Source organism: Octodon degus, unplaced genomic scaffold (assembly GCF_000260255.1).
Source record: "Octodon degus isolate 3935 unplaced genomic scaffold, OctDeg1.0 scaffold00016, whole genome shotgun sequence".
Classification (NCBI taxonomy): Eukaryota; Metazoa; Chordata; class Mammalia; order Rodentia; family Octodontidae; genus Octodon; species Octodon degus.
Window position 1 is genome coordinate 10,419,170 of NW_004524592.1, and position 19,909 is coordinate 10,439,078.

The following is a 19,909-nucleotide window of genomic DNA, read 5'->3' on the forward strand; positions in this document are numbered from 1 at the left end:
GTTTCTTTCCCTTTCACAATTACCTATTGAACCTTTTAGATCTTATTTACTTTTCAGTTTCTTACTCTATGGAGACAATCCACTGTTTACACACATTGGTCTCGTTTATTTCATGACTATGGTTTCTAGTTACAATCATTTATGCATGAAAACATCAAGTTTATCTTCTTTATAGCTAAGGAGTACTCCATTGTATAAAAATACCACATCGGTTTTGTACATTCCTTGGTTGATGGGCATTTGGGTTGCTTCCAAGAGTTAACTATGACAAATTGTGCTGCTGTCAGCATGGGTGCACACATATCACTGTGGTGTGCTGTTTTCAGCTCTTCTGGAAAAATACCCAGGAGGGGAATAGCTGGGTCAAATAGGACTTCTAATTCCAGTTTTTTGAGGGATCTATATACTGATTTCAATAGCATTTGCTCCAGTCTACATTCCCACCAGTAGTGGAGAAGTGTTTCTTTTTGCCTTCCGAATTTGTTGGTTGATTTTTTTAATGATAGCCATTCTTTCTGGGGTGAGATGGAATTTCAGTATTGTTTTTATTTGTATTTCTCTTGTTTTGAAATTCTGTACAATTTTAATTGTTTTTTCTCTCTTTAAAATAAAAAATAAAAATAACAAACTCTATAGTTAGTTATGGTTTCTGTTACCGATAATAGGGATAGATGATAGACAGATTGATAGATGATAGCTAGAAAATAAACCTTGGTATGTGAGCATAATTCATTTCAGAAAAATGCTTGTAATCTAAAGCACTTGTACTTTAAATGAAATTTCCTCATAATAAGTAATCTAAACTCAGATGATTCGTCCTATAACTCAAACATATTCAAATATTTATACAACACAAAGTAATAAAATACAAAATAAAGAAAAATAAGTTAACCTGAACTTATCTTTGAAAACTTCTGTGGCTAGTGAGAGAAAGGTTATAACACGGAAGGATTTCCATGACCACTAACAGAATCACTGGTGTCTGTTGGCTAATGGAATCTTTTTCTTTTCTTTCTTTTTTCCATAATTTTATTGAGAGACAAATAGCAATGAGACAGTTTCAAATCAAACTGGTAGGACAGTTTTAATAATTAACACATTGCATACTGTCTTCCTAGTGGTTATTTGCTGTACAAGATGCAGACATGATATCCTATTTACAAACACTATTACAACAAATTCCTCTATTCTTTAAGAGAATGTAACTATACTTCTATCCTAGCCATTTTGAATACACATATACAAAATGGACATTCATTTATATATCCCTTTTTGTTTAGTTCCATCATTCGAATATTATAGGTGTGTTAACTCAGCAAAAATATTCTAAGAGTCCAGTAATCCATAATAGTATTGGGTCTTCTGCTTGACTGGCGGTGTCAGAAATTGTTGACCTGAGTCCCCTACAGCTCAACATAACAACATGGCTTTACTTCTTGTACTTCGTTTTTATACTTTTCTGCTGGAATCTTTTTCTTTTTGTGCAACTTTTTTTTTTAACGTATTTAGTATAGTGTCTACAGGATCTCACTATGTAGATTGGACTCGTAGTGATTCTCCTCTTCTTAGACTTCCAAGTGCTGGGATTACAGGATGCCACCACACCCAGTCTCAATTGCTATCTCAATATGCCTCAGGGACAGGGACAGCCTGGCCCACCAGGGATTAAACCAAGCCACTACAAAATTTGAGAAGGATCTTTTTTTGGACTGGTTCAGGCTGCCTTAAGAGCAGGTCTGGTGCAGCATGTGGTGCTGGGGATTGAACCACAGGCCCTTGCCCTTGACTGATTTTGCTCAAGCAGGCACTTTAGACAACTGAGCTAACCTGCCAAGTCCCTTCTTTTTGTGTAACTTTAGCAAGGTAAACTATCCAGTGACACTCACTATTTCCTCCTTTTGAGGATTTCATAGAAATGTGACTTTACATTGTTATGAAACAAAATTTTGCCCCTTTATCTCATTTGAAATGAGATATTTCTCTGCCTTTTTTCTCCTTTGCAGTCGAGATCTCCACCATAACCTCTTGTTGTTGAAAGATGATCACCCACAATCCCACAGTGTGTGTGTGTGTGTGTGTGTGTAATCCCACAGTGTGTGTGTGTATGTTTGTGTGTGTGTTTGAAAGAAAGAAAGAGAGAGAGGAGAGAAAGAAAGAATGAATCATTGTCTCAGTTGTGATTATATGATGTTCAGGGTCATGTGTTACTCATATTGCAAGACATTGATCATTTGTTAAGTTAATATTTCTTAGAAATATTTGCTCATCTTACTGGGTATGGTGGCAACATGTCTGTAATCCCAGAACTTGAGAGACTGTAAACAGGAGAATCACTATGAGTCTAATCTACGTAGTGAGACCCTGAACACCCTGTAGACCCTGTAGACTCTGGCCTAAACACAGAAAAAAAAAAAAAAAGAAAGAAAGAAAAGAAATATTTTCTCATCTTGCACAATGTTTACAGAAGTTAGTTGTAATCTAAAGTTTTACTGAATGTATACATATATGAGTGTACGTGTGGGTGTGTATACACACACACACACACACACACACACACATACATATGTATTACCAATATCTGTATAACTTAATAGAGAAATTTTTTGGTTATTTGTTTTAGGGGAATTAATAAATATATTTGGATAATTTAAACAATTTTTTCAACCAGATTTAAGACCAGCATTGGTTTATATTTTAATATTCCTGTCATTTCTATTTAGTGAGCATCATCAGTCTTCTTCAATCCCTGACCAGTGGCTTTTTGACATTATTATGACTCACAATCATCTGTTTAAACAGATTGTGAAGTTTAAAATAGCTGGAATTTATGACTCAATAGATTGAATGCAAATTCTCAATAGGTAGAAGTTGCATTTCTGAATGTTGCCAGAAAATGCTTCTCCTAGGGCTGGGGAGATAGCTCAGTAGAATAAGCGCTTGTCTGGCAAGTGCAAGGCCCTGAGTTCGATCCCCGGTTCCACCAAAAAAAAAAAAAAATATCTAAACATTTTAGTGCCAGGGAGATGGCTCAGTAGAATAAGCGCTTCCCTGGTAAGCACAAGGGCCTGAGTTCAATCCCGGGTTCCACCAAAAAAAAAAAAAAAAAAAAAAAAAAAAGGTTTTGTGTCAATTATTGAAACTGTCCTACCAATTTGATTTGAAACTGTCTCATTGCTATTTGTTTATCAACAAAATTATGGGGAAAAAAAAAAGAAAATGCTTCTCCTGCTGGGCTGGGGGGGTACACATTTTGGCAACCCCTGCCCTGGGAGATGGGCAGTTACCTTCTAGGTCAGCCACCATATTTCATGTTACCCAAATTCATACTCCAGATAGTTTTCTTTTTTTAAAAAAAAAAATCTATTTGGTACAGGATCTCACTGTGCAGCTCAGACTCATAGTGATCCTCCTGTTTTCAGCCTCCCCAGCACTGGGGTTATAGGTACGGTCACAGACTCAGCGTGTCCAGGTGTGGGACTGTGGCAGGTAGTACCAGGGATTGAACCCTGATCCCTGCACTTGCCTAAGCAGGTGCTTAGTTTGCTAATCTATCTCGCCATCCCTACACTCAAAATACTTTTCACCTGCATTTTATTTTCTGAACACAGGATTCTTTTCCCGGCTTATCAATAAATTATATTATTGTAAAAAATCCTAACACCAGTCCCACCAGTATACCCATGACTTGTAAATTCCAGGTCTGCCACTTCCTTGCTTTTGCAGGCAGCATGTGCCCTGCCTGGAGTGCCCACAAACTCCATCACATGAAAGCCTTCTCAGGTCTGACATGGTGGAGCCATCTTTTCTCTCTTGACCAAATCATTGCTCCTTCCTTCAGTTCATGGAAATGGAAATTATGGGCTCATGGAAATAGAAAATAAAAAGATTTTTCTTCTCTCTACTCCCTACAGGCACAAGTGTGAAGTAGTGTTATATGGAACTTTGGTTTGCTCTATAACTAGCCTTAATGCTGAGATGCTCCCAGCTCAAAGCTGAAAGCAGAGGACAAAGAAAGGTTACCCAGACCTGCAGCTGAGCTTCTGGAAGCAAACTGCTAAACCTCCCAACAGTGAGCAGCTGCTGTGCCTCACATATTAATATTTTCTGGGCAGAAATTTTGAGCCCACAGAGAGATACCTAATCACAAGTCTCTAATTTCTCTAGCACAAAGAAAGTAATTTTTGCAGAGGCCATAACAAAGGGTTTTGTGGAGTACACACAGTCTCCTCCTCCCTCCTTGTAGGTGTTCCTCCTGCTTCAGGAAGGAGGCCCTACATCCTGGCGTGCCTTGCTCTAGAACAACTTGCAAGAGTCATAGGCAAGCAATGCTGAATAGATTCTTCCTTTACACCCAGAACTAGCTCCATGTTTACAAAAGCCTTTAGGAAGAGCTCTGAGTCTTTGCTATAATTTGAATGTGGCTTTTTCCCCAAAGACTCATGGGTTGGAGGCTCTTTCCTCAGAGTGGCCATGTAAAGAGGTGATGAGCTTTTTAATAGGCAGAAACCATGGAGAGATCAGTTGGGAGGTGCTGTCCCCAGAAAGGGTAGAGGGCATTCTCCTGGAACTGAGTTCTCTCCAGAGAGCTATTATAAAAAGAGCAAAATTGGTTCTTCCACTCTAGCTTCCTGTCTTACCATGTGATCAGTCCCTCGATTGGTCCCTCTTGCACAGGCTTCTCCATCCTGGTATCTGCAGGATGTGATGCAGCCAGTGAAAATCTCGAGTTGGCACCATCCTATTTGGACTTTCAGCCTCCAAAACTGTGCACTAAATATCTTTTCCTTATAAACTACAATCCTTAGGTATCTAGTTATACTACAGAAAACGGACTAATTCAGTCTTCATGCTTTCTTATCAGCATCATTTGAGATGCATCTTGGTCTTTTCAGGCTGCTATAACAAAATACCTTTAAGAAAATACCTTAAACTAGGTGGCTTGAAAATCATAGAAGATCAGGAATGGCAGTGCATGCCTATAACCCGAGCACTCAGGAGGCTGATTCAGGGGGATCGCCATGAGTTCAAGGTTAGCCTGGGCTATAGTGATCTTAAGGCCAGCCTGTACTACACAGCAAGATCCTCTCAAAAACTGACAACCAAAAACCATAGCAATTTTTCTCATAGTGCTAGAGGCCAGCAAGTCCAAGATCAAGGTGCCAAAAAATTCAGTGATGGTGAGGACCCATCTCATAGTTCTTAAATGATCCCTTCTCACTGTGTCCTCACATAAGGAAATGATGAGCAACTCTGAGGCTCCTTTATGAGGTCACTCACCCCTCCCAAAGGCCCCACCTCCTGAAGCCTTCATGTCAATGATTAGGTTTCAACTTTATCTGTTAATTCTGATATCTCACTCCAAACCTGCTCCTTTCACAGGATCTCAGGAGAATGGAACTTCATCCTTCCATTCACTCAAACCAAAATTCTGGAGTTGTCCTTGACTTCTCTTTCTCTCACATTAAGCACCCACTTGTAGAATATCCCATTGGTTCTACCTTCAAAATGTGATTCTACACTTCCCAGAAGCCAGTCTGCACAATGAACACTATGACCAAACCTCTACTACCTCTCTTCCAGATTACTGCAGAGCCTCCTACTTGGCCACCCTTGTTGGTTTGGTTTGGTTTGGTTTACTCTTGTTCAGTTCAGTTCAGTTCAGTTTAGTTTGGTTTTTGAGGAAGTCTGCCTACAGAGCCCAGGTGAGCCTTGAAATTTACTGTGTCACTGGGATTGTTTCTTCTACATGTGACTACTTAGAGACTTTTTTTTTTTTTTTGGCAGAACTGGGGATTGAACTCAGACCCTTGAGCTCACCAGGGAAGAGCTTATTCTACTGAGCCATCTGCCCAGTCCCAAAAGAGTCGGGACAGGGTCGCGAACCGGCGACCTCGCGCTCTAGAGCCCGGCGTGGAGACCGCCGGGCTAGGTCGCCACCTTAGAGACCATTTTTAGGATGAGAGTCAAAATAATATTTTATTTCCAAATGTGAATCAGATCACATCTCAACTTTAGCCTGGAGTTTGGGGGATTTCTATTATAAAGTCTGTAAAGTGACCTCAGAATTCCTGTATGATATGGCCTATTAATGTCTCTTACATAACCAAGGAAGCAAGATTAATGATAGAATAAGAATGCCAACTTATCAACCTCAGATGTAAAGTAAAAGCACCAGAGGCACCAATGCCTCATTGCATTCATTTCCTGTACAACCTACATGGAAATTAAACTATGATCATAAATATTAGAGTCAGAATTATGGAAAACTATTTAGATGATTTAGATATCTGATAGTGTCGGACATTAACTCACTTTCATGTTCACATCTAGTATGGACTGTTTGAGATCATAGTGTGATACTGTCCAGTGCTAACCATTCTCTCCTGGGTTTTTTTGTTTGTTTTTGTGGAACTGGGGATTGAACTCAGGCCCTTGCACTTCCCAGGGAAGCGCTTATTCCACTGAGCTATCTCCCCAACCCTTCTCCTGATCCATTTATTCCACACATTCCTTGAGTGGTCATGATGGGTCATGCATTATGGGAAGCAGGCATTGAGGACACAAGGACAAATAGGACAAGAAGGTTCTTATTTCTGCCTTTAAAGAGATTACTTTTGAGTAAAGAAGACAACTGGTAAACATACAAAGAAGCACAATGAGCTCAGAGTGAGCTAAGAGCTGTGAATAAAATGGAATGATGTGGCTGGGGAGATAGCTCAGCATTCTAAGCACCTGCCTAGCAAGCACAAGGATCCAGGTTCGATCCCTGGTACTGTATGCTGTGCCTGCCCCAGAAGCCCAGATGTACCATGCTGGCCAACAGAATTGGGCATGTGGTGCACACATGTAGTCCCAGCACTGGGGAGGCTGAGACAGGAGGGCCACCATGAGTCTGAGCTGTGTAGTGAGACCCTGTACCAAATAAATAAAATATGTTTTCAAATTTTTAAAAAAATGGAATGATGTGTTGAAGCAATTTCAGAAAGGGCAATCACGGATGGGTTGATGAAGCCTGAAAAATGAGAGTGGGTCATTTACAAGATGAGATGAACTAGAGAAAGATTGCAAGCAAAGAAGGAGCAAGTGCAAAGATCCAGTATGAAGTGGATCAGGGAAAAAGAGAAAGCTTTTAAAAACATCACAACTGGCCAGGATAAGAACAAGACAGGTATGGGATGGGCTTGGAGAAAGAAGAAGATTGTGGAAGGTTTCATTAAGTCTTAAGTTAATGATTTGGATTTTTTTTCAGTACCATGATTGAATCCAGGCCTACACACTGAATTATATCCCCAGGCTTTTTATTATTTTTTTCTAAGTTTTGACACAAGGTCTTGCTAATTTGATAAGTTGCCCAGACTGGGCTTCAACATGCCAGTTCTCTTACCTCAGTCTTTGAAGTGCTAGGATTATAGGTGTGTGTCACCATGCCCAGATTAGGGCTGTGGATTTTGAAGCTACTAGCCATGTGGGAAGTTATTGTTTGAATTCAGGCAAGGAAGCTAGTGACTTAGACTTAGGAGATATCAGTGGAGATGGGAAAAAGTGGAAAACCTGAGGTACATTCTGGAGGAAGCATTCATAATACTTAAAGAGTAGTGAAAGTAGTGAGGAGAAAAAATAAAAAGGGCGAATAACCTGCTTTCATTTCAAAAGCTCGGTGGACAGTGTTACCTTTTCCTGAAAAATGAAAATGGAACAGATGTGTGAATAAAATAGAAAATCAAGAAATACTAAATTTAACATCTATATGGAGGTGCCAAATTATCAATGGGTCTGTACTTTAGTGAAGAGGCCAAGACTAGAGTTGTTAACTTGTGAATTGCCTGCTTACAGATGAGTAAGGGACTCACAAACTGCACCACATACACAGGAGAGGGAAGAGAGAAAAGGACTTATTGAGATGACTGTGCAGTATTTAAAGGCCAGTGAGAAGGACAAGTCAATGAAAGAAGAAACAGGTTACAGACTGGGGAGAATCTGCAAAGAGTAGTCTAACAAAGGTAAAATGAGTATTTGAGCAAGGAAGGTCAACATTTTTAGAAGCCAGGTAATCAATACTAGACTAGGGTGAAACAAACATGGGAGAGAGGAAAGGAAGAACACCTGGTTCTGGTCTGTGGGATTGAAGCCAAAGGTATTGCAATGAATTTACAAAGAAACCCAAGAAAATCTGGAGACTTTGTAGCAATGAACACATCCAGCATCCAGAGTTCAGGTTCTAAAACCATTTCCCACTAAAGGAAACCCAGCTTTTTGGAAAAATGATTGACTTTTGGCCTGGGACAGGGAAATTTCTCTTTTTTCATTTTTTAAAATGTATTTAGTACAGGGTCTACAGGATTACAGATGCGTACCACCATGCCCAGACTCAATCACTGTCTCAGCGTGCCCCATCTGGGCCTGCACAGCATGCCAGGGATTGAACCCAGCCGCTGCATTTTGCCTAAGCAGGAGCTTTAGTCTGCTGAGCTATCTGGCCAGCCCATAGGACAGGGTACATTTCTAAGTCTGGAATATCTTGCTAAACAAGAAGATGCTAAAACAAAAATAATTGAATGACCTATATCTAAAGAGCACAGATATTAGCATGAAGAGATAAAACAGTAAACAAGTATATAAAAGTAATGTTCTCCAGTAATTCAACTGATATCATGTTTTCCTCCTAAGGTGATATAGTGACAATGATAAAGAATTTATGGCATGCTTTAACAGTTCGTTTTCCTCTTGCAAGGACAAAATACTTAATACCCAAAACTCAAAGGAGTTGAGGTTTATCTTGACTCATAGTCTGAGAGGTTTCAGCTCATGGTTGGCTAGTTCCAGGGTAGAAATATTGTGGTGAAAGGGCATAGCAAGCCAAAGTGCTCACTTTGTGACAGCTGGCAAGCAGTAGACAAGGGAGGGATGCCAGAGAGGAAGAGGGCAGAGAGCAGAGACTGCACTGAAGGTGACACCACCAGATGCACTCAGGAGTGTACCTTGCCAATCCCCTAGGTGGCTCTCAAGCTAATCAAATGCCTACCAGGATCCACCATCACACATCACTTCCCTCTCATGTAGAAACAGAATGTAATCACAAAGAGGCAACAAACACGCATAATTTGAGATACCTTCTACAAAATAGCTGGCCCCCACAATTTAAAAATGTCAGTATCATAATAAGCAAGAGAAAGGTTAGGGAGCTGATCAAAATTACAGGATGCTAAAGAAATGTAAAAGCTGAAGGTAGTTCATGATGCTGGATTTGATCCTGGATCAGGAAAAATAAATTCTGTAAAGAACATTATTTGCAAGTTTTGAATAATAACCATTGGATAATAATGTTATCAATGTTAAACTTCCTGACTTTTAATATTGCATTTATGGCTGTGTAGGGGAATCTGCTTATTCTTAGGCACTAATTAAGAGGAAGGAAGGAAAATATCTGCAACTTACTCTCAAATAAGTAGACATATTGTGCAAATGTGTGTGTATGTGTGTGGTGAATTAATGCAATAACAATTTATGAATCTGAATGAAGGTTATATGGGGTTATTTGTAATGTTCGCTCTGCATTTGTATATTTGAAATTGAAAAATCAAAAATTTAATGTAGGAAAGCTAAGATAAAAGTAGAGAAATGCAGTTCAGATTTAGCAATATAGAGGTCACTGATGATTTTTGTATATTGTTTTAGAAGCCTTAGGCCCAAATACATATGCCAGCTTGCTCAAGGGGCTCAAGAGAGATTTTTGAGGGTGAGGTTCCAAGGTTAACGAACACACAAGTTCAAGGCATCAGCAACAGGAGGCAGTGTAGGGCAGGGCAGAGAGCCAGAGCACAAGAGCCAGAGTGCTGCCTGTATCCTTGTGGTGTGATTCTTACACAGGTTATCTCCTGTTTATGTTCTTACACAGTGCTCCAGCCAGCACCCGTGTGTTTCCCTGAGCTAAGTCCTCGTCATATGACGATATCTCATTGTGTGCCTGTATTAGGCAGTAAACACTTTTTTTCCCCAAAAGTTGAGTAGAATTCCCATAGAAGCCAGCAATCCACTTTGGGTATATAGCCAGATCAGTATGTCCAACAGATGCTGCATTTCTGCATTTGATTGCAGCTTTGCTCACAGCAGCCAGTGTCAATCAATGATGAATACATGAAGAAAATGTAGCATAGCTAAACAATGGAATATTATTTGGCTTTTTAAAAAATAAGAAAACAGAGTCATTTTCAACAACATGGATGAACCTGGGCAATAGGTCAAGTAAAATAAGCAATCAAACCAGCACAGTACTGGCACAAAAATTGGAACTGTATATTTTTTTCATGTACAAGAATTCACATTCCTCCATTTATTCAAGTATAAAAATTTACATTTGTTGAAATACAGTCATGGAATGCTTTTCTGGAACACTGTTGTAACTCTTCATACCCTGAATTCTGGCCTGAATGTCTCTGAACTCCATTTCCTGTAGAAGTTGTCCCAGGCTTTCATGTCGAACAATAGAGGCTCCTTACGTGAGCACTTCTGTCCATGTAGCCTGCTCATAGTGCACTGATGACTCAGCTGTGAGTGACCTTCACCCACATCATGACATGTTACAGGCCGGACTTCACAAAGATTTCATTAAATCAAGTGGCGACAAAAATAATGGCAATTAAGAGTGCAGGACCACATGATAGGTGGGAAATACGCCGGCACCAAAATGCAGAAAATGTCTCTCTGTTTCACATGGGTGCATTAAGTGCATCCACTAAAGTGTATTAAATTATGAAGATCCACAATAGACACAACCACATCTTTTTTCCAAATGCACAAATCATTTGTACTCCGATTGGTCATTTAGCAGTAAACCTCGAGTTTACCTGTTTATAGAGGTGTTCACCTCACATGAGAAGACATCTACTTGGAGATGTACAAATACTTAATAAAATTTATATTATTTATCTTAAGTATACTAACAATAATGTTGTTTATATTTCATTATATATTTATGTTATTATTTTATAATTTAAGATGACTGTGTGTGATCCTTATCCGGCAGATGATCTTAATTGGGGCCTATTTTGGAGGTAGTTTTATATTACGAGTATCCTGAAAAATCACGAGAGGAATATTTTGCAGTTAGGTCTTACTTTTGGAAGAGAACAGTCCAAGTGTTCCATAGCAGTGGCTGTAATATTGGCACTTATTTCAACCGGGCCCCTGTTCTACACCCAATTACCAGCAGAAGTATTTTACAGATTAGAGAACATAGCAGGGCCACACATTAGCTTCTTGGCCTTGTGACCAGAATTTCAAGGAGTAGCTGGCTTGCATACATTCAAAAAGACAGTGTCCACAAACAGCACTTGCCCAGTGACCAGTGTCCTTTAAATCTGGTCCAGACAAACTTATAATGAGCCTTCAACTTAGCAAAAGTGTTAAAAACACACAGAACAGATTTCAGAAACACGGTACTAAATGCCTTCATTTTTTTCCCAAGAACACTACAATAGCATATTATATTTTTGAACATCACAGAGAAAATTGGTTTTGTGTTTCCACTGTGAAAAATGGGTATGTGAGGGCTGGAGAGATGGCTCAGTGGTCTAAAGCACCTACTTAGAACAAGCTTAGCAAAGCATCAGGGACCACGGTTCAATCCTCCAGCACCACATGCCAGCCAGCCCCGCCCCCTGGTGGGCTGAGCTGGCCACACACACACACCACACACTCTCTCTCTCTCTCTCTCTCTCTCTCTCTCTCTCTCTCTCTCTCTCTCTCATAAAAAAAAATGGGTATGTGAGGAGATGTGTGTGCTGCTTACCTTAATTTAGGCATTCCACAGCATCCGAACATCTGAAAATGCCATGAAGTACCCAGGAGCATACAATGTAGTCAATTAAAATTAGCTAACCAATTTCCAGAAGTAATAGTGGTACAAAGTGCCTTTGCACTGAATTATGACTTGACTTATCTCTTTTTTTTTTAAATCCAGAGACTCGAATTTTATATGTGGAGCAGTTTATTTAATGCTCACATGATTTTATGTGCATGTGTGTGAGAAATTTTTCCTGTGGTAGCTATAACAAATAATGTGATAAAATATTATATTTTAAACAATTTTGTAAATTTATTACAGTATAAGGCACAATGCCGGGTGGGGGAGATGGCTCAGTAGAATAATCGCTTGCGTGGCAAGCACAAGTGCCTGAGTTCAATCCCCAGTTCTGAAAAAAAAAAAAAGGCACAATGCCATTAATCCCCCTCAAAATACTCCCTCTCACTTTGAACACATACATCCTGTTGTTCTTTCCAATCTAGGGTAGTCTTGGAAGTGTTGTTTCGTGTTGTTCATGGTGCTTCTCGGCTGTCTTGATGTCCTGACTCAAAGCGTTTACCTCCCGTGGTTATTTTGCCTTTGAAAGACCCAGAAGTCACATAGTGCCCGATCCCATGAGTAAGGGTTGTACCAGGCCACCTTTCCACCAGATGGCCCTGGAGCACGCCTGGTAGACCCTCATGCGCAAGGACTTCTCGAGCTGCATCAGAAAGTGGCGAGAAAAATGAGATAAATGTGTTTGAAGAAAGTGGAAGTATTTTGAGAATTAACAGCAATATATCTTTTACGGTAACAAAGTTTAAAAAGAATTTAAACATTCATCATCTCTTTTGATCATGCATACTAGGCTATATTATGTTATCAATTCTCAAATGTCAAGCATTCTAGCTTACGTCCCCAGAATAAAACTTATTCAGTTGTAATAAATTCATGTAGTGTGTTAGTCTTTTAATATGTAGCTTCTAGGTTCTTTATTGAGTTTTTCTCATGCATATTTATAAATAACATTGGCCTGTGCAAGTTTTGAGCGTGTGTGTGGAACAGAGAAAAACAAGAGCTTACGACTATTTCATTTCAGCATGTAGGGTTTTGCTGGTTTCTTAGAATGAACTCAATAGTTCAATGCGTCTTTAAATTACATCCACAGTATGAGAATCGTGCATTTTTAAAGCTGCAAACTCGTGACATGCACAACTATATGGGCTTAGAATATTTTTAACACATTTACTGTACTGGTTTTGCTATATTAGTATCAGTTTTCTGTTATTTTTCTTGAGTCAGTTTTAGGAATTTAACTGTGTCTCTGAAATCATCCACCACGTGTATAAATGTGCGTGTAAAATTATCCTCTAACTTCCCTAAGGAACTTCTCACTTATTTTTAGGAAGTGTCTCACGGCTCCTCTTTGTCTTTTGGGAGTTACAGTTCTTACGTATGTACATGTAAAAAGCCACCAGGTAGAGCGAGAACAGAACTCGGCCTGCCTCAAACCACAGTTGCTGTGCCCAGCTTCTGTCTGGAACGAAATTCGTTTTTGTAAGGCTTGCTAGGTTGCAACTGTGTGAAGATTAAACCCTCTTCCCTCTTTCTTCCTCAAGGGGGAGCTCTTCCAGAAGGTAAAGACAACCTCCAATCAGGATTTACACAAACTGCTAGCATTCAGCAAAAGATGCCACCTCCTCAATCCTTTATGGATGTAAAATTGCAATAACTAGTATGATTTAAAACCACATACAAAAAGATAGAAGAAAGAGCAGGTGAAGGGAGGATAGACAGAGAGAGGTCTTTCTTTGTTCACTTCTCTCTGTCTCTGTCTCTCCCTGTGTCTCTCTTTCTGTCTCTGTCTCTGTCTGTGTCTGTGTCTGTTGCTCTGTCTCTGTCTGCCTGTCTGCCTGTCTGCCTCTCTCTCTCTCTCTCTCTCTCTCTCTCTCTCTCTCTCTCTCTCTCTCGTTATACCAGGAATCAGACTCAGAACCTTGCCCCTGCCTGCCTGGCAGATGCTGTGCCACTGAGCTGCATCCCCAGTCCTCTTTCTTTCTTTCTTTTTTCTTGTGTAAGATTCTATCGCTGAGCTAGACCCCAACTCCTGACACAAGATTTTTGATGCACAGAATTAATTTATGGTACAGATTGGGCCAAATCTAAACATGCAGCACTCAGAAAGCCACTCAAACCTCCTTCTATTGCTAATGCCTCAGGCACTGTGACATCTTGATGCCGTCATAATGTTATACAGAACTTGTAAACTCCTAAATATGATTTCAACTTTGAGTCTGAAGTATTCAACTAGAATTCCTGTGAAATAGATAACCATTTTCCCTAGAGTTTTGCCTTCTTGGTTATAGATAAATTATTGGTTTTTCCTCCTCCATATGACCCCATTCTTATCCTATTTATCAATTTTCATTTTTTAAAATGCTCCCAGTTTATACTTTTAAGAGGCCAAAAGCATGACATTAACTTTTCAAAAAGCAAAGAGTAAATTGGCTATTTTTGGACTTTATACTGAAATTTCAATTTGCTTTTGTTTATAGCATATTCATGGTGGTTCTAAGTGTATCAGTTGGGACCATAGACGCCTGGAAGTTTTGGCTTTCCAGCTGTGGTGGACTGTGGCTGGTGGCCACATGTAACACCCACCTGAACTGAGTCATTGTGGGGCTGGGTGTGCAGGGCCACCTGAGGATTGTTGCCGACAACGTGAAAAGGAGAACTGGAGAGGAACATGGTGCTCTGCTTATTCTCCTGGAGAAGCAGGTCGCCCTGACTTTCCTGACATGGACTCAAGTGTTCTCATCATCACAGGAGCTCGGGACCTCGTTGTCACCATGGATAGCTGCAGTTTACTTTGCCAGAGCTCTGGCCCTTACACTGAGCAGTCTCCTGGCTCTAGCACAGATCTCTCAGCCTGCTGGCACAGAGCTTCATCCTGCTGGTGCAGACTTTCTAGCTTCCACCACTGAGCTTTGGGCCTTCCCAGATCCTAGCAACAGGCTTGCATGAGACAAGTCATGGGCTCCAGGCCACTAGCTGGACTTGTGCAGTTATTATCATGGACTGTAGGTCTTCAGCTAGATTCGTGCAGGACACTGTCACAGGATCCAGGCCCTCACCTGGGTTCCCTGGGTCTCTAGTGTGTGGCCAGATCTGTACAACTTTGCATTTGACTGTTGGGGTGAATATTTTTTAAATGATTCTTTCTATTATGTATCCTGTATTAATTTCTTTTCCTTGCAAACCCTGAATGCAACACCAGGCATGTATTGTACATTATACTGTAACATGCCTATGCTGCAGGTTCAGACAGTTTGGAGACACACATTAAAAATTGGTTTCTTACTTCCTCAGAAGCCCAAAGACCTTAATGGTAAAGTTCTAATGTATCTTGTCCATGCTATACAGCCTTTTAAAAAATCCCAGTAGAAGTGAAGCAGGCTAATTTTTAAACTAAACCATTTAGGAATAAGGCATTTTAAAGCTATACTTAAAACTTAGAAGGAAATGTGTTTGCATCATGCATGATAATTACCCACTTGAAGATTTGCGTTTAGTGCCTTTTAACAATATGCAAACATATTTCTCTGTTTATACAAGAACTCATAAAAGGAATTAGATCTCATTTCTCTGCATCTCTTTTCTCAGTTGGTTTGTAAGGTGGGTGTTGCCTGGAATATGGAGTACTTCTCACTGTTTCCCAATCTCTATAGTAACCCCTACTCTCCTGGCACCCAGAAAATGCTTTACATTTCTCTACTGCACACAAAACCAGTGGCCCTTTGAAACAGAGATGTACACATGGCCTTCAATTATTCAAGCTCTTTATTACTAATGAATGTGCTCTGTGGAGCCTTTACAAAAGGCACAGCCACAAGCATCACTGTTTGTAACTGTTGGGCAGTGAAAACAAATCAACACTACGAGGGAGGACATACCTAGACACCGGATATTACTCAGCTTTCTCTCTCCCAGAACTTCCAAGTCATGTATGCAGATTGTTTGACTAGAATTCTTGAAGAAAACTAGAACAGGTAAGGACCTGGCAGAGCACAGCTCCCTCCTGTCTTGACTGGATGGGGGGTGACCTTCTTCCAAGCAGGTACCTTAGAGGGAGCCTGTGAAGCACTTCTGCACCAAAGGCAGTGCTTGGCCCAATTTCCCTTGCTGAAGCTTTTCAAAATAGTTCTTACCTGGATATACTTGGAAACTTCCTAGATTTTGGCAAGGTTCAGATTACTGTTTGTTTCTATCATATTTTTATAGAACTAATGTTCTTGCTTCAGTTTCACTCTACATAATATTTATCTGCACAGATGATGTGTATTTTAATTCATTCATTAAAAGAGAGAAATGCTATTTACATTTAATTACCCATGTAACTTTTAAAAAGTTTTCAGCTGCCCATATTAACAAATAGTATGTATTTTTCTTAAACTATTTAAGGGTTTCTTACAACATCACTCATTTTTGTTTAAAAAAAACATGGTTTGAACACTACTTGCAACATGAAACTATTAATGAAGTAATTAATTGACTATACTTCCCAAAATGAAACACTGACTGAAGTTTGCATAGTCACATACATATGTGTGTGTATATATACATGCATGGCTGATAAACTGATGATATTTGTTAGAAATTTTATATCTAGAATTATTTACGTTGGTACTATTAGAAATTTCAGTAATTGATAGCTTCAAATTTTGTCTATAAATTTACATTTTCTTGAAATGAAAGTAAAATCTGCTTTAAGAATGATAACACCTCAAGCGTTCTAGATATTAGTTTTAGGAGCTGTTCTCAGTTTTTTGAGGAGTCATCCTTTTTATCCCCTCAAGAGATTTATGATCTCTCACAGACCTTATGATCACTGTCTCACAGGGGAAGTGACTTGCTCTTGATTTTGTCCCCCAGCCCCATCCCTCCATGGGAAAACCTTCTGCATAAAATATTGGTTTGTCTTTAGCTACAGGAACCTTCCTGCCATCTGTCCTCTCAGGACATTCAGGAAATGGACTCCAATAAACAAGGTGAGCAATACTAGGACATTTCTGAACATTGTTTGTAAATAAAATTTTATTCACAGATAAAGGCAATAGGCATACTTCTGGCTGAAAGAATCTATTAGGTGATTAAAATGGGTTTTTCTTCTAAGCAGAAATCTACAATGTGTTGAAGAGTACTTCATCCACTCTGTCAAGCCAACCAAAAGTAATTTAACCAAAACATTTTGAATTGTTATTCAAATACACAAAAGTATCTTATTTTTGTTGCCTTTACTGTCTTGTATTAAGAGGAACATCACTACAGATATTTTAAATTTAGGGTTAAGTTCATAGTACAAAGTAGGCCTGAAACTGAGAGAAAGGTCCCACAACTGTCACTATATAACTATTTGACAAATGACTAGAGAAAATTCATTCATTCTTTCTTTTTTTTAGTGCACTAAGATTCTCTCTCTCTCTCTCTCTCTCTCTCTCCTGTTGGATTTCTTTTGACTATTTATTTTACCAATTTCACAGGCTTGTATCTGATAATCTAAATAACTAATTTGAAGACAACTTCACACAATATAACAACCATGGTTGAACTATCATTTTGTTTAGTGAATTTCTATATCTTTTCTAAGGTTTTCTTTTTTTATTTTTTAAATTTTATTTTATTTTTTTTGGTGGAATCGGAGATTGAACTTAGGCCCTTGCGCTTGCCAGGGAAGCGCTTATTTTATTTTATTTTATTCAATTCTTTCTTGTAACATGTCTAGATACCAAATTATACCCAGGACTGATCCATAACATTTTGTTAGTGGATCTATTTGCAGCCATTTTCACATAGTTAAATCTAGATTTTTAACTTTAATTGTTTAGAATAAACTTTTGTATGATCTCATTATTGATTTTGAAAGCAGCATCACAAGTGATTCAAATTGTCATATCCCAGATTGGACCTCTACTCTCAATAAGCTTAGCATGAAGTAATCAGAGAAACTTCTCAAATTTAGAATGCATCCAGATCAGCTGGAGTGTATGGTAAAATGTTGGATTCCACTGTGAAGTCCACATTTCTATAGGCTTGGGACAGAGGCCAGGTGTCAGTGGAAGAAGGACTATTTTCTGCAGGGAACTCAGCTCAATAATGAAGTGGTCATCTGCAAGCGCAGGATGTTAGGAAGGAGATAGGATGGGACAAGGAATTAGGCAGGTTCTGGAACATCTGGAGATAACCAAGAATTCACACTGGACACTTGTAGGACTCTGCCCACTGAAGGGCAACACTGCCAGAGAACTTTGATCACAGATGGCTAGTAAGATCTTCCCACCTAAGGCCCCCTGCCTTCTCTCTACCTGTATAAATGGGGCACATTTCCCTTTGTTCCTGACAGTCTTCTTGCTGTCTGCCTGCCTGCACACAGGCACAATAAATTCATGCTATGTTGAATGTAACGTGGCTAAGCAAATCTAAGGACTATTGAAAGCAAGTGATGTTTCACAAATTGCTCCTGTGAACACGAACACATTTGGCTTATATTAATGTCTTCAAGCATAGCTACTTTGTTGATTGCCTGCTGTCTGAGATACCCAACAATTGCTTCTTGAGCTTTCTCCCATCATCAAGGGGGAAAAGGATAAATGAGGCTTTAAGGTGCAGCACTGGAGGCAGATCACCTGGAAGGCCCATTCATTTTCCCCATCACACTCTACCACAGCTGGCCGTGTTACGCTGCATTGCTGCATTAGGTGACTCTGTGAAGCCTCACTGGACGCAGGTGACAGGCCAGATGGCCAGGCACTCACAGAGCTGCTCCTCCCCCATGAGCAACATCTGGGAACCTGCAGAACCCCTGGTTTGGCATTCTCCATATTCACTTAGTGCATCTGAGAGGAACCAGGGCTCAAAACTGGCCTATTTCCAGAGGAACAAAAATGTTAGGCATCACACTTTTGCAAATTATTTCCACAAATTATGCCTACTCTTAATTATTATTCTTTCTCCTCCCAGAGCCAAGCATATTTCTGTTCTCTAATGTTGGACTCTTCTCTAAAAACTAAGCACTTCTAAAACTTTAGGAAACATGGAATAACAAAAGAGCAAATTGTAAGTCCTTTCATATCTTTGAATTTGTTGAAAAATCAAGGAGCATCTAGGAGGGTTCTTGAACCAGACCTCTTGTCCAGATGACAATTGTTGGGCACAGCCCTCATTCACCTCTGTAGGTGTCTTTGAGTCATGATCATGTATTGATCAGATGCTGCTTGGTATCCATGAAGAATCAGTGCCAGGATTCCTTCAGATAGCCAGTCTGAAAATGCTCAAGTCCCTTATATAAAATATAAAAATAGCATTTGTGCTTGCCCATGCACATCTTTCTAGATACTGAAAATCCTCTCTACATTACTGGTATGACCTAATGAAATATAATGTTACATGAATAGTTGTCCTACTGTATTGTTTAGGAAATAACTAGAAGGAAAAAGTCTCTCTACCTGCAGTACAGATGTGATTTTTTTTCTAGTATTTTTGATCAGTTGTTTAATTCACCAGTGCAGAAACCCCTTTGGTTTTGTGAAGTGTCTAGTGGTTCATGGCCCGTGTCTAAGAGTAGGCCTTTATGCCATAACACTCAGGAGCAAGCAACATCATCTTCCAGGCTAGAACAAAGCCACTGTGCTTGTGAAATGCAGACTAAGTCAAGTTTGAGAAGGAGCCACTCCTTGGGAATAGACAGGAATCCTGTAGGCTTTTATCTTAATGTTTGATAAGAGTGCCTGATCTGATGTACTGCTGTCATTTCCACGTATTACTTTGACCTTTGATTTTGAAGTCCACACAGCACTCCTGTAGTCCCTTATCCCTAATCTCCCTGGCTCTAACATGCAGCCCTAGAAATATTCCTTGTCCAGGCTACAACCTCTCTCTCCCCTCAGGAAAACTCCAGATCAATTCTTTGATGGGCCTCTCTGTCCTTTCATGTTAAGCCCTGAGTAAATAGACCAAGCACAGCTGCTTAAATTCAAGGAAGCCATTAGATTTTCCCAATGAAGAAGTGCTTAGATCTTGGATCATACATAGGAATGAGCACAGAAAATTTCTTTTCATTCTTTAAATTTT

General features: G+C 39.6%; 1 protein-coding gene across 1 annotated transcript in view; it reads left to right on the forward strand.

Annotated features, from left to right (window-relative positions):
• Nucleotides 1-7,098: 7,098 nt before the first annotated feature.
• The window catches only part of Dytn (dystrotelin), a 68,825-nt gene continuing 56,014 nt past the window's right edge, over nucleotides 7,099-19,909 (forward strand). The window contains exon 1 of the mRNA XM_023710158.1: nucleotides 7,099-7,168. Coding sequence (XP_023565926.1) covers nucleotides 7,099-7,168 — 70 coding nt within the window. The remainder of the gene's footprint in view (nucleotides 7,169-19,909) is intronic.